The 17,496-nt window shown below is 39.5% G+C and overlaps 1 protein-coding gene across 1 annotated transcript; it reads right to left on the bottom strand.

Annotated features, from left to right (window-relative positions):
- Positions 1 to 625: 625 nt before the first annotated feature.
- LOC132502781 (zinc finger protein 300-like) lies at positions 626 to 4,819 on the bottom strand. Its single transcript, XM_060118942.1, has 3 exons — positions 4,787 to 4,819; positions 3,426 to 3,552; positions 626 to 864 (listed from the first exon to the last, which is right to left on the bottom strand). Exons 1-3 carry the CDS (start codon positions 4,817 to 4,819, stop codon positions 626 to 628), a joined length of 399 nt encoding a protein of 132 aa, XP_059974925.1.
- Positions 4,820 to 17,496: the final 12,677 nt, after the last annotated feature.

Below are 17,496 nucleotides of genomic sequence, written 5' to 3'. Positions count from 1 at the left end.
CTGCATGGTTTTCTCCCACGTGGAGTCAGATGGATGTGAAGGCCTGACTCGCTTCTCACGCGCACAGGGTCTCTACTGCACATGGACTCTGATGTGCATGAAGGTTTGTGCTGTAACGGAAGCCCCAAGCACAGACACTGAAATCAATGGTTTCTCCCCTGCGTAGATGCTCTGCAGAGAAGCTCTGTGTTCTAAAGAAACCCTTTACCACACTTGCACATTTGTAACATTGCTCTCTTGTGGGGACTTATGGAACTCAAGGTTAGTGCTCTTTCCAAAGCCCTTACTACACTTAGCACATATAAATGGGTTTTCTCCCATTTATAAACTCGAAGCTCTAAGCTCTAACTGAAGAAACCCTTATCACACACCCATCACATTTGCAGTTTCATTCTCGGAGAACGTGAAGATTCACTGAGATTGAAATCCTTCCCACACTCCTCACACCTACAGGTTTCTCTCCTGTGTGGACTTTCTGATGAGCACGGAAGCTGGTACTTTAAGGGTTTCACACTGAAATGGTTTCTCTTGTGTGGACCTTCTGATGCTCTTGGAGGTCTTCGTTCTGTCTGAAGCTCTCACAACACTTCTCACATTTATACGGTTTTGCTCCAGTGTGGACTCTTCAGTGGATGTGAAGGTTGGGGCTCTGATGGAAGCCCTTGCCACACTCCTCGCACTTAGTAGGTTTCTCTCCTGTGTGGACCCTCTGATGCACACGAAAATTTGTGTTATAACTGAAGCCTTTGCCACATGTATTGCACACGAAAGGTTTCTTTCTCATGTGGACTCTCTGGTGGATGTGAAGGTCTGTGCTCTGACTGAAGCTCTTGCCACACTCAGCACAGTCATAAAGTTTCTTTCCTGTATGGGAAAGGGGATGCTTTAAGAATGAGAAAATGTTTACAACGACGAAAAAATATGACCGTCAAGTTAAAAGACCTCAGTGGAGGTTGTAAGCAATAGAATATCAGACTGGAGAATGTAAAAAACCATGCTAGTGGATTAAAAGATCAACTTGAAGATGGGACTTCCTGGTGGCGCAGTGGTTAAGAATCTGCCTGCCAATGCAGGGGACACGAGTTCAAGCCCTGGTCTGGGAAGATCCCACATGCTGCAGAGCATGTGGTACGCCACATGCCGGTATGCCACAACTACTGATCCTGCGCTCTAGAGCCCACAAGCCACAACTACTGAGCCCACGCTGCACAACTACTGAAGCCTGCGTGCCCCAGAGCCTGCGCACTGCAACTACTGAGCCCGCGTGCTGCAACTACTGAAGCCCGCGAATCTAGAGTCCGTGCTCTGCAACAAGAGAAGCCACTGCAATGAGAAGCCTACACCGCAAGAAAGAGTAGCTCCTGCTTGCCACAACTAGAGAATGCCTGTGTGCAGCAACGAAGATCCAATGCAGCCAAAAATAAAATTTTAATAAATAAATAAATAGAAGTTCTTTAAAAAGAAAAAAGATCAACTTGAAGAGTTCTACTAGGACTCAGAGGAAAGGATTTTAAAAATGGAATTATGATCTCAAAGCTCCTATATATTATATGTATAAGAGATTCAGAAGGAGAGAAGAAAGAATATGAAATAATAATAATAATAAATAATGAGAATGTACTTAGTCTGAAAGAGAACTTGATTCTCTTAGATTGAAACTATTTTCCCAGGACCACTTAGGAGTGCTAAAAAAAAAAAGACAAACTAACATATACACCTACCGGGATGAAATTTATGAATTTCAAGGATCAAGAAAACATAAGCATACGAAACGTTAAAAAAGCAAAACAAGTTACTCTCTTGAAAAGAGACTAAGACTGACCAAAGACAACAGTACAATATTTTCAGAGTCTTGAGGGAAAAAAGACTATCAGCAAGCAAGCCAAACCTAAACCGATGATTCCCCTACAAGGACAAAAGGAAGGAAAAAAAGGGGGGACAAAGATGTCCAAAATTTGTCAAAATAAAAACTTGTGAAAAGGGAAGACATGGAATATAAAAAGTAGAAATGAATAAATTAAAGCTTTTCCTCTTTTTCCCTCAACAAAATCTCATGAAATATCAAGGGAAAACTCCCCATGAGCTGAAGGCTTCAGAGATGAATGGGCTCAATGACAGGCAAATATAATTACGGGGTGGGGGGCGGCGGGGAGGACTGCCTAGCTAGGCACATCCTGGTAAAACTCCTAAATTCCAAAGAAGGGAGGGACTAGAAAAACAGGTTAAACAAACAAAAATACGATAAAATAAGACAGAAAATTACTAAACGAATGAATCAGATCAGAATCAGCAGTATCCGAGGCTTAAAAACAAAGATGCAATGGCTAGAACATTCTCAGGGAAAATGATTTTGAATCTAAAGGTCCCTACTCAGTCAAACTACTATGCAAGGGACTCCCCTGGTGGCGTAGTGGTTAAGAATTCGCCTGCCAACACAGGGGACACAGGTTCAAGCCCTGGTCCGGGAAGATCCCACATGCCGCAGAGCAACTAAGCCTGTGCGCCACAACTACTGAGCCTGTGCTCTAGAGCCCACGAGCCACAAATACTGAGCCTGCATGCCACAACTACTGAAGCCTGCGTGCCTAGAGCCTGTGCTCTGCAACAAGAGAAGCCACTGCAATAAGAAGCCCGTGCACTGCAACAAAGAGTAGCCCCCGCTCACTAGAGAAAGCCTGCGTGCAGCAACAAAGACCCAACTCAGCCAAAAATAAATAAATTTAAATAAATAAATTAAAAAAATTAATTTCAGTATATCAATACATCATACAATGGAATATGATATAGTCAGTTAAAAGACTGAGATAGGTCTAAATATTTTGACATGTAAAGATATCTAACATATGTTACTAACTAAAAGGAAAGTTGCAGAACTAATTTTTATAACATAAACAGATAAATACACAAATAGAAACAAAACAAATATGTATCTGTGAGCTTATATATTTTCTGTCTCCTTATATGTAATATAAATAGAAAATAGTCTGAAAGATACTTTTTACTTTATATGCAGTATACTTTGTTTTAATACCTTTCTAATTAAATAAGTAATTACAGGGAGGGGGGCATGGGGAGTGACTCCTTAATGGGTATGGGGTTTTCTTTTAGGGTGATGAAAATGTTCTGGAACTTGATAGAGGAGTTAGTTACACAACATTGTGATGTACTAAATGCCACTGAATTGTACACTTTCAAATGGTTAATTTTATGTTATGTGAACTTCACCTCAAAAAAAAAAAGAAATATAAATGGCGGAGGGGGAACTCAGGTTTTTACTTAGTAGCAACATTTTTCTTTCTTCAATAGTGATTTAGTGAACACTCTGATATTTGAATCTCAAGCCCTCACCTAGTTAAACACTTTAAGAGCTCACAGCTTTAAACAACCAAGGGAACAAAAATTCTCCAAAGAGCAGTTGTTCTCACCCACTAAGACCAGGTTGCCATAGATCTCCAGCATCACCTCTTTGTACAGGGCCCTTTGTGCGGGGTCCAGCTGCCCCCACTCCTCCTCGGTGAAGTCCACGGCCGCATCCTTGAACGTAACAGGTTCCTAAGACACCAATGAACAGTAATTCCTCTTCAGTGAGCAAACATCTACACCAGCTTCCGTGGTACAAAGGGTACAAACTTGGCAACACTGAGAAAGGTAGACAGTATAAAGGGGACTTCAGAATTTTGTCCTAAGCTGTAAGAATAATTTAAAGAACAATAAAAAAATTTTAAAGATATGTATATCTTTTGCAGAGGCTCACCAACCCTAATAATATGAGGAGCTCTTAAAAATCAATTAAAAAAATAAAATGCTCCCGTTAAAAACGGACAAATGGTAAATAATCTGAGTGAGTAATTTCAAGAAGAAAAAAATTACCAATAAACACATGAAAAGACATGCTGCCTCACAAATTATCAAAGAAATGGATATTCAGATAATGAGGCATTATTTTCCCCTATCCTTGGAGCAAAGATTAAGACTTATTATACCCACTACCAGTGACAGTATAAGAACACACATACCCCCATATACTGTTGGAAGGAGTATAAATTGGTATAAACTTTTTGGAGAACAATTTGGCAGTATTTATCAAACATATCTTTTGATCCAGCATTTCCAATTCTAGAAATTCATCCTCATAAGATAACTAATGACTTCCTTGCTGATAAACCCAATGGAAAGTTTTCAATCCTTTTTATGCCTGACTCCTTGGCATTATTTGGCCCTGTTGACCAAATGGTCTTCCTCAAAACTCCTCCGAGAGTCTGGATATCATAGTATCCTAACTCTCCTAACACTCTGGTCAATCTTTCTCAATCTCCTTCTCTCCTGGTCAATGTGCGGGTTTCCTGGGTTGGATCCTAGGCCTTCTTCTCACTCTCCCTATGTGATCTTATCTATTCTGATAGCTTCAAACGCCAACTGAATGCTGACAACTCTCAAATATACTTTGGCAGCCAAGACCTTAAGCTATACCTAGAGTTCCAGACCCAAATATCTCCTTGGTGAACATCCAGTGTGAAGCATAGTGCCTGATCTACAGTAGGTAATCAATAAATTTCTACCAAGTGAAAGAAATATCTATTTGGATGTCTCAAAGACATCTAAATCAACATGCTCAGTTCTGACTTTATCTTCCTTTCCAAAACTGCTTCTCTCCCAATGTTAACTCAGGAAACCCCACCTCCAACCACCCAGATGTTTAGGTCAGAAAAAAAGGAGTCATTCTTGACTTCCTCTCTCCCATCCCTCACGTGATCTGTCACTAAATCTTTTAAAATATCTCTTTTACCTCCACTGCCTCCACTTTATTCTGAGCCACCATGATCTCACCTCTGCCTCCTAATTGGTCTATACCATCCTGCCTTCCTGCAACATAATCTCTACTCTGGCTCCTCTTTTTGTGCCCATTCCTTAAATATTAATATTTGTGTTCCTCAAGATTCTTCTCTGGTTATCTTCGTTTTCTTCTCTTCTCACATATCAGCTGGATGATCTCAACCAAGCCCATGACTTTAATGACCATATACATGGTGACAACTCATAAATTTGTATCTTTCACTTGGATCTGTCTCAGACCTTGATATCTATCTACCTTCTAGACTTCTTTAATTGGATGTCCGACAGGTGCTTCAAACTGTCTTCTAACTCCCCTCTGCACACACAAACACACACAGAAACACAGAGGCTCCATCTCCTCTGTTCCTTATCTCAGTGAAGACTATCACTGAGTTGCCCAAAACTTGCATTTCAGCCTTAACTACTCCCGTTCCCTCACTCTCCACCACCATATACAGAACCACAGTGTTATATATGTTTTAGATACGTACTTGGAAATGTCCATATTCTTTATATACTTATTTATCTACAAAGCCAAGTTCTATTCCATTTCATTTCAAAGTTATATTTCAACATAAAGTTCATTTAATGCTGGCTAATTAGCCAGGCTAACTGGTACCTTTATTATTAAACAAATCCAAGGATTCTTTGATCTATCATTCTTTTTGGAAGCCCAGCACCTTTTTTTTTTTGTTGTTGCGGTACGCGGGCCTCTAGCTGTTGTGGCTTCTCCTGTTGTGGAGCACAGGCTCTGGATGCGCAGGCTCAGCGGCCATGGCTCACGGGCCCAGCCGCTCCGCGGCATGTGGGATCTTCCTGGACCAGGGCACGAACCCGTGTCCCCTGCATCGGCAGGCAGACTCTCAACCACTACGCCACCAGGGAAGCCCGCCGAGCACCTTTAAACATTTAATTAGGAAGATATCATTTCTATTTTCAAGCAAGCTTGTAGATCCTTAGACTATCTTAAAGACTAACCACCAAGTGTAAATAAGCTGCATCCATACCTGAACAGAGTGGCTAGGTATTAAAATGCCCTTGATAAGAACTGGCAGTTTTGGGAATAGACAGGAAGGTGTCCTATGAACTGAAAATGATTTTATGAGATTACTTAAAAGCTAGTGCTTTCCTTTCCAATCACTGCACTGTAAAGAAGTCTAATATGGGTACTGTGGAAAACAGCCACTGTGGAAAACAGTGGTTCCTCAAAAAACTAAAAATAAAACCACCATATGATCCAGCAATCCCACTCCTGGGTATATATCCAAAGAAAAGGAAAACACTAATTTGAAAAGATACATGCTCCCCAATGTTTATAGCAGCACTATTTACAACAGCCACGATATGGAAGCAACCCAAGTGTCCATCAACAGATGAATGGCTAAAGAAGATGTTACACACACACACACACACACACACACACACACACACACACACACACAATGGAATACTACTCGGCCATTAAAAAAGAATGAAATTTTGCCATTTGCAACAACATGGATGGACCTAGAGGGTATTATCTTTAGTGAAATAGTCAAACAGAGAAAGACAAGTACTGTATGTTACCACTTATATGTGGAATCTGAAAAAAAAACACACAAACAAAAGCAAGTGAATGAATATAACAAAACAGAAACAGACTCACAGATATAGAGAATCAACTAGTAGTTACCAGCGGGGAGAGGGAAGGGGGTAGGAGCAAAATAGGGGTAGGGGAGTAAGAGGCACAAACTACTATGAATAAAATAAATAAGCTACAAGGATATATTGTACAGCACAGGAATATACCCAATATTTTATAACTTTAAATGGAATATAATCTATAAAAATTTTGAATCACTATGTTGTACATCTAAAACTAATACAATATTGTAATTCAACTATACCTCAACTTAAAAAAAAGTCTAATATGAATGAGGATGTGATAGATCTTTTAGTGTGGTTATTTGTATTTATTATGGTTCTAAGAAGAAAGATTAAGTTGTATTGTGGGAAAACTCTAAGAATGAAATTCAATGTCTTTTATAAAGCTTTGAAATAGTTTACTAGTGATCTGTCAGTCTTGAAATTCAAACATCAACATCATTAGTGCTTAGTCTACAATAACTATAACTTATTTTCTAAGACTATGTATTATGTGACTCAAAGGCACACTTAAGACTTACGTTCTGGATATCTATCCACTGTCTTAATTCTGTTTCTCAATCATCACAAACTTATTTCCTATAGAGAGCATTCACTGCAATGCAGTGAAGTAACAGAAAATTTCTAAGTCTGGAAATACAACAACTTCAGAAACAAAGTTGATGAAAATAAATTCCCAGTAATTAGGCATGTTCACACTGTAGTACTAATTTTCAATTCTTAATTATGAGAAGCTTTTAGGAACTGGCTGTAAAGGTGAAAATATTCAAGTTGGTCTTGAATAAAGAGACACTGCTAATGTTTTGTTTATTTGACCCTAAGAATTTAGACTGATAACAGCTGGCATTCGAAAATCTACTAACATACATAATCATAACAAGTAAAAAAGGAAAATCCATATGACCATTTCACAGGATGGCAAAACAGCATTTAATAAAATAAATCAAGTTCTAATATAAAAACACTTTTTTTTTTTTTTTTTTTTGCTGCACCATATGGCATGCGGGATCTCAGTTCCCCAGCCAGGGATTGAACCCGCGCCCCCTGCACTGGAAGCATGGGTTCTTAATCACTGGACCACCAGGGAAGTCCCTAAAAACACTTTTAAAGGACACTGGTCTAGGTAGTGAAATAAACAGACAAAACATAAACCCAAATGAGAATAACAGGTTATCAATATGCAATGATAATATTTTGACTTGGTCTTAAATATCGGGAGATTGAAAATATTTGTAAAGGAGTCTCTTTTACAAATTTAACCAGATATGAATAATGAATGATCACATCAATTAAATTTTGTCATTTTCTAAAATTTATTCTTAAATATAGTAGAAATGTGTCATTATAAATGCCTAAAACCACAGTTTTTAACGCCCAACCCTAGGTTTTATTTCAGCTATTAAAGAAGCAACATCAAGTGTATTTAAGGCTGTATCACTACAGATTGTGCTGAAAAATCACTTGCAGTGTTGCAACGTCTCACATCTATAATGATCCTACATGTGGTGAGTAAGTAGTACAGGCACACATAAATTAGCTGCTGATATAAATGAAACCTCTAAGCCTATGATCTATTTGATCTCATGTAAAGAAATACATTTTTTGGTTCTTCTTCATATTCCTTGTTTGTAAAATGTCTGTGCAATATGGCTGTACTATTTATTCACTTGGCTGAGGATTTTTTCTAAACAGTGCATATTCTTTTTATATAACATAAAAAATGCAGTGGCAACTTTGAGTCTCTAATCTAGCCCACTAGTTTGACGAAGTGCTGGCTTGTATGTCTAGGCTACACACTTAAATTATAACTTTTTCCTAGGGTATGTACTGACATAATTAACATTCATCTATGGAAAGAAAACTTGATGATAAAACAACACACATTTCAAATAACCCCCTCCCTCCCACTCTCACAATGAGAATCACATTTCATTTGCTATTTTTTTCTGATATCAAAAGTGCTATTATGGAAGATAAGAGAAAACTACAAAAAAATACAAAATATATAATCATATTGCCCCCAAATAAATACTATTTACATTTTGGCATATATATGTAAGTTTTAAAACTTGGGGATATTCTTTACAACTTTTTAAAACACGTTTCAATTAAAATATCATGAACATTTTCCCCTATTAGTAAATATTCTTCTACACCTTGTTAATGGCTGTATAGTGGCTCTTCTCATGGTTATATCATAATTTATTTAACAATCTCCGAGGACTTCCCTGGTGGTCCAGTGGTAAAGAATCTGCCTTCCAATGCAGGGGATACGGGTTTGATCCCTAGTCAGGGAAGCAACTAAGCCCACGTGTCACAACTACTGAGCTCGTGGGCCTCAACTAGAGAGCCACAACTAAAGGGAAAACCCGCATGCCACAACTAGAGAGGAGCCCGCGCATCACAGCAAGGAGCCTACGCATTGCAATGAAAGATCCCGCGTGCTGCAACTAAGATCCAACACAGACAAATAAATAAATAATATTAAAACAACAACAACAACAACAACAAAATTTCCCTATATTGGACACTAAAGTTACTTACGATTTTTCATTACCATAATGATACTGCAAGTTATATCATTGTATTTAAATTATATGCATTTATCAACTCTTTTTCTAAGGGTAAATTCCTAAAAGTAGAATTGTTAGCCCAAAGACTTTTGTTAGGTTTGTTAGGTAAAGACTTCTGACACATATTTCCAAAGCCCTCCAAAAAGTTTGTAGCAAAATGACATTTAGTTTAAAAGTATTTGAGTGTCCTGGTTTTACCAGTAGGTATTTTTAAAAAACACATCTCTGCCAATTTGATAGGTGGCAAAAATGCCATTTCATTATATTATAACATTTCTCGGATTACTAGTTAAGTTGAAAAATAGTAAACCAGATGCTACAAATATTTATAAGATTTATAGGTCAATAATATCATGTCACAAAAATAAGGAATTTCACCTAACTGGAAACAAAGAAAAAGGACTACTCCTTTCCCCACAACTGAAAAGGAAAAATAAGACAAAACAACCCAGTGAGCTGAGACCAGAGTGGCAGGCAGTTGGAAAGGACGGCTTGCCCTGCAGAGATGCCAATAGCAGTGCTGCTGTGGTATACGGAAACTTATGCCAGCTTCAGGGTGGGAAGCTTAGCCTGACCTGGGACCTCTGAGGAACTGGGACCATCCCATGTTAGTACCATCCTCTAAGCTACTGGCAGAAACAGAAGCATATTTCCCCTGGAGAAAAATTTCCCATAGGACTCATATAAAGATCAATCAATGAGCTTACAATTAAACTCATCAAAGGGGAGAGTGAGCAGAAAACAGATTTACACTACCAACAACTACAGATATTTAAACTATCAGATACAGAACCAGAACAGCAATACATGAATTACTTGAAAAAATAAAAGATTCAATTATAAGATGATAAAGCAAAGAAATTATCTGAAAATAACATGCAGTTGTGAAAAAAATAACAAATGGAATGTCTAAAGATGCATTAAAAAGGAACTTCTAGGAAGAATGTATTTCAGGAAAAAGAAAAGTGATCCCAGAAGGAAAGTGTGAGACAGAAGAAAGAATGGCAAGCAAATAAATGATAAACATATATGTAAATCCAAACAAACATTGTCTGTATAAAATAATAATTCTAATAATATCTAATTTATTAAGAGGACAGAATTAAAATGCAAAAAAACAGGGACTTCCCTGGAGGTCCAGTGGTTAGGGCTCTGCACTTCCAATGCAGGGGGCACAGGTTCGATCCCTGGTAGGGGAACTAAGATCCTGCAAGCTGCTCGGCAAGTCCAAAAAAATAAAAAATAAATAAAATGCAGAAAACAATAGCTTTTAAGTCAATGGGGGATGTGATCAGTAGTTCCTAAGTCTTTGCATTATTCTGAAAGAGGTTAACATATTGTTTAAACCTAGGCTTGCAAGTATGCACGATAAAATTTCAAGGGTAACCACCAAACGAATGGATATAAGTTATAAATTTCAAACATGTAAAGAGGAAAAAGAAAAAAGGGAAAAAACCCTCTCCACTTAAAAAACAAACAAAAAAAAAGGTAAGAAAGGAGGGGAAAATACAGGAAAAATGGACAAATAAAATTAAAGTGCAAGACAGTACATACACATCAAATATATCAATAACTACACTAAATGCAAACAGACTAAACTTGCTAGTTAAAAAAGGTGCTGATTATCAGATTGAGGGGGGAGGAGACAGAATTCAGCTATAAGCAGTTAATGAGAGATATACCTAAAGCATAAGGCCCTGAAAAGGTTGAAATAATGGAAAAAGATAAACCAGGTAAATAATAAACAAAAGCAGGAATAGCTATACTAATATCGAAAGAAATATATTTCTAGACACAAAGCATCACTAGTGATATAAAACGTCACTACATAGGGATAAAAACTTTAATTCTCCATGAAGATATAACAGCTCAACTTGTATGTACCTCATAAAACATCCTCAAAGTAATATATTTTTTAAAATGGAAGTACTACAGAGAGAAATTGACATATCTACTACTCAAAGAGATTCCACACACTTTTTTTTCTCAATTCTTGATGGGTCAAGCAAACAAAAATAAATCAATAAAGATACAGGACTTCCGGGGAAGATGGCGGAAGAGTAAGACGCGGAGATCACCTTCCTCCCCACAGATATACCAGAAATACAGCTACACGTGGAACAACTCCTACAGAACACCTACTGAACGCTGGCAGAAGACCTCAGACCCCGCAAAAGGCAAGAAACTCCCCACGTACCTGGGTAGGACAAAAGAAAAAAGAATAAACAGAGACAAAAGGATAGGGACGGGACCTGCACCAGTGGGAGAGAGCCGTGAAGGAGGAAAGGTTTCCACACACTAGGAAGCCCCTTCGTGGGCGGAGCCTGCGGCTGGCGGAGGGGGAAAGCTTCCGAGTCACGGAGGAGAGCACAGCAACAGGGGTGCAGAGGGCAAAGCAGAGAGATTTCTGCACAGAGGATCGGTGCCGACGGGCACTCATCAGCCCAAGAGGCTTCTCTGCTCGCCCCGTGGGCGGGTCTGGGAGCTGAGGCTCGGGCTTCGGTCAGAGCGCAGGGAGAGGACTGGGGCTGGCGGGGTGAACACAGCCTGAAGGGGCTAATGCTCCACAGCTAGCCGGGAGGGAGTCCGGGAAGAAGTCTGGACCTGCCGAAGAGGCAAGAGACTTTTTCTTTCCTCTTTGTTTCCTGGTGTGCGAGGAGAGGGGATTAAGAGCGCTGCTTAAAGGAGCTCCAGAGACGGGCTCGAGCTGCGGCTGAAAGCGCGGACCCCAGAGATGGGCGTGGGACGCTGGGGCTGCTGCTGCCACCGCCAAGAGGCCTGTGTGCAAGCGCAGGTCACTGTCCATGACCCCCTTCCGGGGAGCCTGTGCGGCCTGTCACTGCCGGGGTCCCGGGATCCAGGGACGGCTTCCCCAGGAGAGCGCACGGTGCGCCTAGGGCTGGTGCAACGTCACGCCGGCCTCTACCGCAGCAGGCTCGCCCCGCACTCCGTGCCTCTCCCTCCCCCGCGGCCTGAGTGAGCCAGAGTCCCCGAAGCGGCTGCTCCTTTAACCCTGTCCTGTCTGAGCAAAGAACAGACGCCCTCCGGCGACCTACACGCAGAGGCAGGGCCAAATCCAAAGCTGAGACCCGGGAGCTGTGAGAACAAATAAGAGAAAGGGAAATCTCTCCCAGCAGCCTCAGAAGCAGCGGATTAAAGCTCCACAATCAACTTGATGTACCCTGCATCTGTGGAATACATGAATAGACAACAAATCATCCCAAATTGAGGAGCCAGGAGTCAGTGCTGTGCCTCTGAGGTGGGAGAGCCAACTTCAGGACACTGGTCCACAAGAGACCTCCCAGCTCCACATAATATCAAACGGCAAAAATCTTCCAGAGATCTCCATCTCAACACCAGCACCCAGCTTCACTCAACGACCAGCAAGCTACAGTGCTGGACACCCTATGCCAAACAACTAGCAAGACAGGAACACAACGCCACCCATTAGCAGTGAGGCTGTCTAAAATCATAAAAAGTCCACAGACACCCCAAAACACACCACCAGACGTGGACCTGCCCACCAGAAAGACAAGATCCAGCCTCATCCACCAGAACACAGGCACTAGTCCCCTCCACCAGGAAGCCTACACAACCCACTGAACCAACCTTAGCCACTGGGGACAGACACCAAAAACAACGGGAACTACGAACCTGCAGCCTGCAAAAAGGAGACCCCAAACACAGTAAGATAAGCAAAATGAGAAGACAGAAGAACACACAGCAGGAGAAGGAGCAAGATAAAAACCTACCAGACCTAACAAATGAAGAGGAAATAGGCAGTCTACCTGAAAAAGAATTCAGAATAATGATAGTAAAGATGATCCAAAATCTTGGAAATAGACAAAATGCAAGAAACAGTTAACAAGGACCTAGAAGAACTAAAGATGAATCAAGCAATGATTAGAAACACAATAAATGAAATGAAAAATACTCTAGATGGGATCAATAGCAGAATAACTGAGGCAGAAGAACGGATAAGTGACGTGGAAGATAAAATAGAGGAAATAACTACTGCAGAGCAGAAGAAAGAAAAAAGAATGAAAAGAACTGAGGACAGTCTCAGAGACCTCTGGGACAACATTAAACGCACCAACATTCGAATTATAGGGGTTCCAGAAGAAGAAGAGAAAAAGAAAGGGACTGAGAAAATATTTGAAGAGATTATAGTTGAAAACTTCCCTAATATGGGAAAGGAAATAGTTAATCAAGTCCAGGAGGCACAGAGAGTCCCATACAGGATAAATCCAAGGAGAAATACGCCAAGACACATATTAATCAAACTGTCCAAAATTAAATACAAAGAAAACATATTAAAAGCAGCAAGAGAAAAACAACAAATAACATACAAGGGAATCCCCATAAGGTTAACAGCTAATCTTTCAGCAGAAACTCTACAAGCCAGAAGGGAGTGGCAGGACATATTTAAAGTGATGAAGGAGAAAAACCTGCAACCAAGATTACTCTACCCAGAAAGGATCTCATTCAGATTTGATGGAGAAATTAAAACGTTTACAGACAAGCAAAAGCTGAGAGAGTTCAGCACCACCAAACCAGCTTTACAACAAATGCTAAAGGAACTTCTCTAGGCAAGAAACACAACAGAAGGAAAAGACCTACAATAACGAACCCAAAACAATTAAGAAAACGGGAATAGGAACATACATATCGATAATTACCTTAAATGTAAATGGACTAAATGCTCCCACCAAAAGACACAGATTGGCTGAATGGATATAAAAACAAGACCCATATATATGCTGTCTACAAGAGACCCACTTCAGACCTAGAGACACATACAGACTTAAAGTAAGGGGATGGAAAAAGATATTCCATGAAAATGGAAACCAAAAGAAAGCTGGAGGGCTTCGCTGGTGGCGCAGTGGTTGAGAGTCTGCCTGCCAATGCAGGGGACACGGGTTCGTGCTCCGGTCCGGGAAGATCCCACATGCCACGGAGCGGCTGGGCCCGTGAGCCATGGCCGCTGAGCCTGCGTGTCTGGAGCCTGTGCTCCGCAACGGGAGAGGCCACAACGTTGAGAGGCCCGCGTACCGTAAAAAAAAAAGAAAGCTGGAGTAGCAATTCTCATATCAGACAAAATAGACTTTAAAATAAAGACTATTAGAAGAGACAAAGAAGGACACTACATAATGATCAAGGGACCAATCCAAGAAGAAGATATAACAATTGTAAATATTTATGCACCCAACATAGGAGCACCTCAATACATAAGGCAAATACTAACAGCCATAAAAGGGGAAATCGACAGTAACACATTCATAGTAGGGGACTTTAACACCTGACTTGAACCAATGGACAGATCATTCAAAATGAAAATAAATAAGGAAACACAAGCTTTAAATGATACATTAAACAAGATAGACTTAATTGATATTTATAGGACATTCCATCCAAAAACAACAGAATACACATTTTTCTCAAGTGCTCATGGAACATTCTCCAGGATAGATCATATCTTGGGTCACAAATCAAGCCTTGGTAAATTTAAGAAAACTGAAATTGTATCAAGTATCTTTTCTGACCACAACGCTATGAGACTAGATATCAATTATAGGAAAAGATCTGTAAAAAATACAAACACCTGGAGGCTAAACAATACACTACTTAATAACAAAGGGATCACTGAAGAAATCAAAGAGGAAATAAAAAAATACCTAGAAACAAATGACAATGGAGACATGACGACCCAAAACCTATGGGATGCAGCAATAGCAGTTCTAAGGGGGAAGTTTATAGCAGTACAATCCCACGTTAAGAAACAGGAAACATCTTGAGCAAACAACCTGACCCTGCACCTAAAGCAATTAGAGAAAGAAGAACAAAAAAACCCCAAAGTTAGCAGAAGGAAAGAAATCATAAAGATCAGATCAGAAATAAATGAAAAAGAAATGAAGGAAACGATAGCAAAGATCAACCAAACTAAAAGCTGGTTCTTTGAGAAGATAAACAAAATTGACAAACCATTAGCCAGACTCATCAAGAAAAAAAGGGAGAAGACTCACATCAATAGAATTAGAAATGAAAAAGGAGAACTAACAACTGACACTGCAGAAATACAAAAGATCATGAGAGATTACTACAAGCAACTCTATGCCAATAAAATGGACAACCTGGAAGAAACGGACAAATTCTTAGACATGCACAACCTGCCAAGACTGAATCAGGAAGAAAGAGAAAATATGAATAGACCAATCACAAGCACTGAAATTGAAACTGTGATTTAAAATCTTCCAACAAACAAAAGCCCAGGACCAGATGGCTTCACAGGTGAATTCTATCAAACATTTAGAGAAGAGCTAACACCCATCCTTCTCAAACTCTTCCAAACAATATCAGAGGAAGGAACAATCCCAAACTCATTCTATGAGGCCATCATCACCTTGATACCAAAACCAGACAAGGATGTCACAAAGAAAGAAAACTACAGGCCAATATCACTGATGAACATAGATGCAAAAATCCTCAACAAAATACTAGCAAACAGAATCCAACAGCACATTAAAAGGATCATACACCATGATCAAGTGGGGTTTATGCCAGGAATGCAAGGATTCTTCAATATATGCAAATCAATCAACGTTATACACCATATTAACAAATTGAAGGAGAAAAACCATATGATCATCTCAATAGATGCAGAGAAAGCTTTTGACAAAATTCAACACCAATTTATGATAAAAACCCTGCAGAAAGTAGGCATAGAGGGAACTTTCCTCAACATAATAAAGGCCATATATGACAAACCCACAGCCAACATCGTCCTCAATGGTGAAAAACTGAAACAATTTCCACTAAGATCAGGAACAAGACAAGGCTGCCCACTCTCACCACTCTTATTCAACATAGTTTTGGAAGTTTCAGCCACAGCAATCAGAGAAGAAAAGGAAATAAAAGGAATCCAAATTGGAAAAGAAGAAGTAAAGCTGTCACTGTTTGCTGATGACATGATACTATACATAGAGAATCCTAAAGATGCTACCAGAAAACTACTAGAGCTAATCAATGAATTTGGTAAAGTAGCAGGATACAAAATTAATGCAGAAATCTCTGGCATTCCTATATACTAATGATGAAAAATCTGAAAGTGAAATCAAGAAAACCCTCCCATTTACCATTGCAACAAAAAGAATAAAATATCTAGGAATAAACCTAACTAAGGAGACAAAAGACTTGTATGCAGAAAATTATAAGACACTGATGAAAGAAATTAAAGATGATACAAATAGATGGAGAGATATACCATGTTCTTGGATTGGAAGAATCAACACTGTGAAAATGACTCTACTACCCAAAGCAATCTACAGATTCAATGCAATCCCTATCAAACTACCACTGGCATTTTTCACAGAACTAGAACAAAAAATTTCACAATTGTATGGAAACACAAAAGACCCCGAATAGCCAAAGCAATCTTGAGAACGAAAAATGGAGCTGGAGGAATCAGGCTCCCTGACTCCAGACTATACTACAAAGCTACAGTAATCAAGACAGTATGGTACTGGCCCCAAAACAGAAAGATAGATCAATGGAACAGAATAGAAAGCCCAGAGATAAACCCACACACATATGGTCAACTTATCTTTGATAAAGGAGGCAGGAATGTACAGTGGAGAAAGGACAGTCTCTTCAATAAGTGGTGCTGGGAAAACTGGACAGGGACATGTAAAAGTATGAAATTAGATCACTCCCTAACACCATACACTAAAATAAGCTCAAAATGGATTAAAGACCTAAATGTAAGGCCAGACACTATCAAACTCTTAGAGGAAAACATAGGCAGAACACTCTATGACATAAATCACAGCAAGATCCTTTTTGACCCACCTCCTAGAGAAATGGAAATAAAGACAAAAATAAACACATGGGACCTAATGAAACTTAAAAGCTTTTGCACAGCATAGGAAACCATAAACAAGACCAAAAGACAACCTTTAGAATGGGAGAAAATATTTGCAAATGAAGCAACGGACAAAGGATTAATCTCCAAAATTTATAAGCAGCTCATGCAGCTCAATAACAAAAACACAAACAACCCAATCCAAAAATGGGCAGAAGACCTAAATAGACATTTCTCCACAGAAGATATATAGACTGCCAACAAACACATGAAAGGATGCTCAACATCTTTAATCATTAGAGAAATGCAAATCAAAACTACAATGAGATATCATCTCACACCAGTCAGAATGGCCATCATCAAAAAATCTAGAAACAATAAATGCTGGAGAGGGTGTGGAAAAAAGGGAACACTCTTGCACTGCTGGTGGGAATGTGAATTGGTACAGCCACTATGGAGAACAGTATAGAGGTTCCTTAAAAAACTATAAATAGAATTACCATATGACCCAGCAATCCCACTACTGGGCATATACCCTGAGAAAACCATAATTCAAAAAGAGTCATGTACCACAATGTTCATTGCAGC

This window comes from Mesoplodon densirostris, chromosome 2, assembly GCF_025265405.1.
Source record: "Mesoplodon densirostris isolate mMesDen1 chromosome 2, mMesDen1 primary haplotype, whole genome shotgun sequence".
In the NCBI taxonomy this organism is placed as follows: Eukaryota; Metazoa; Chordata; class Mammalia; order Artiodactyla; family Ziphiidae; genus Mesoplodon; species Mesoplodon densirostris.
Note: the sequence above shows the minus strand (reverse complement) of the source record. Positions and strands in the feature narration are given on the sequence as shown.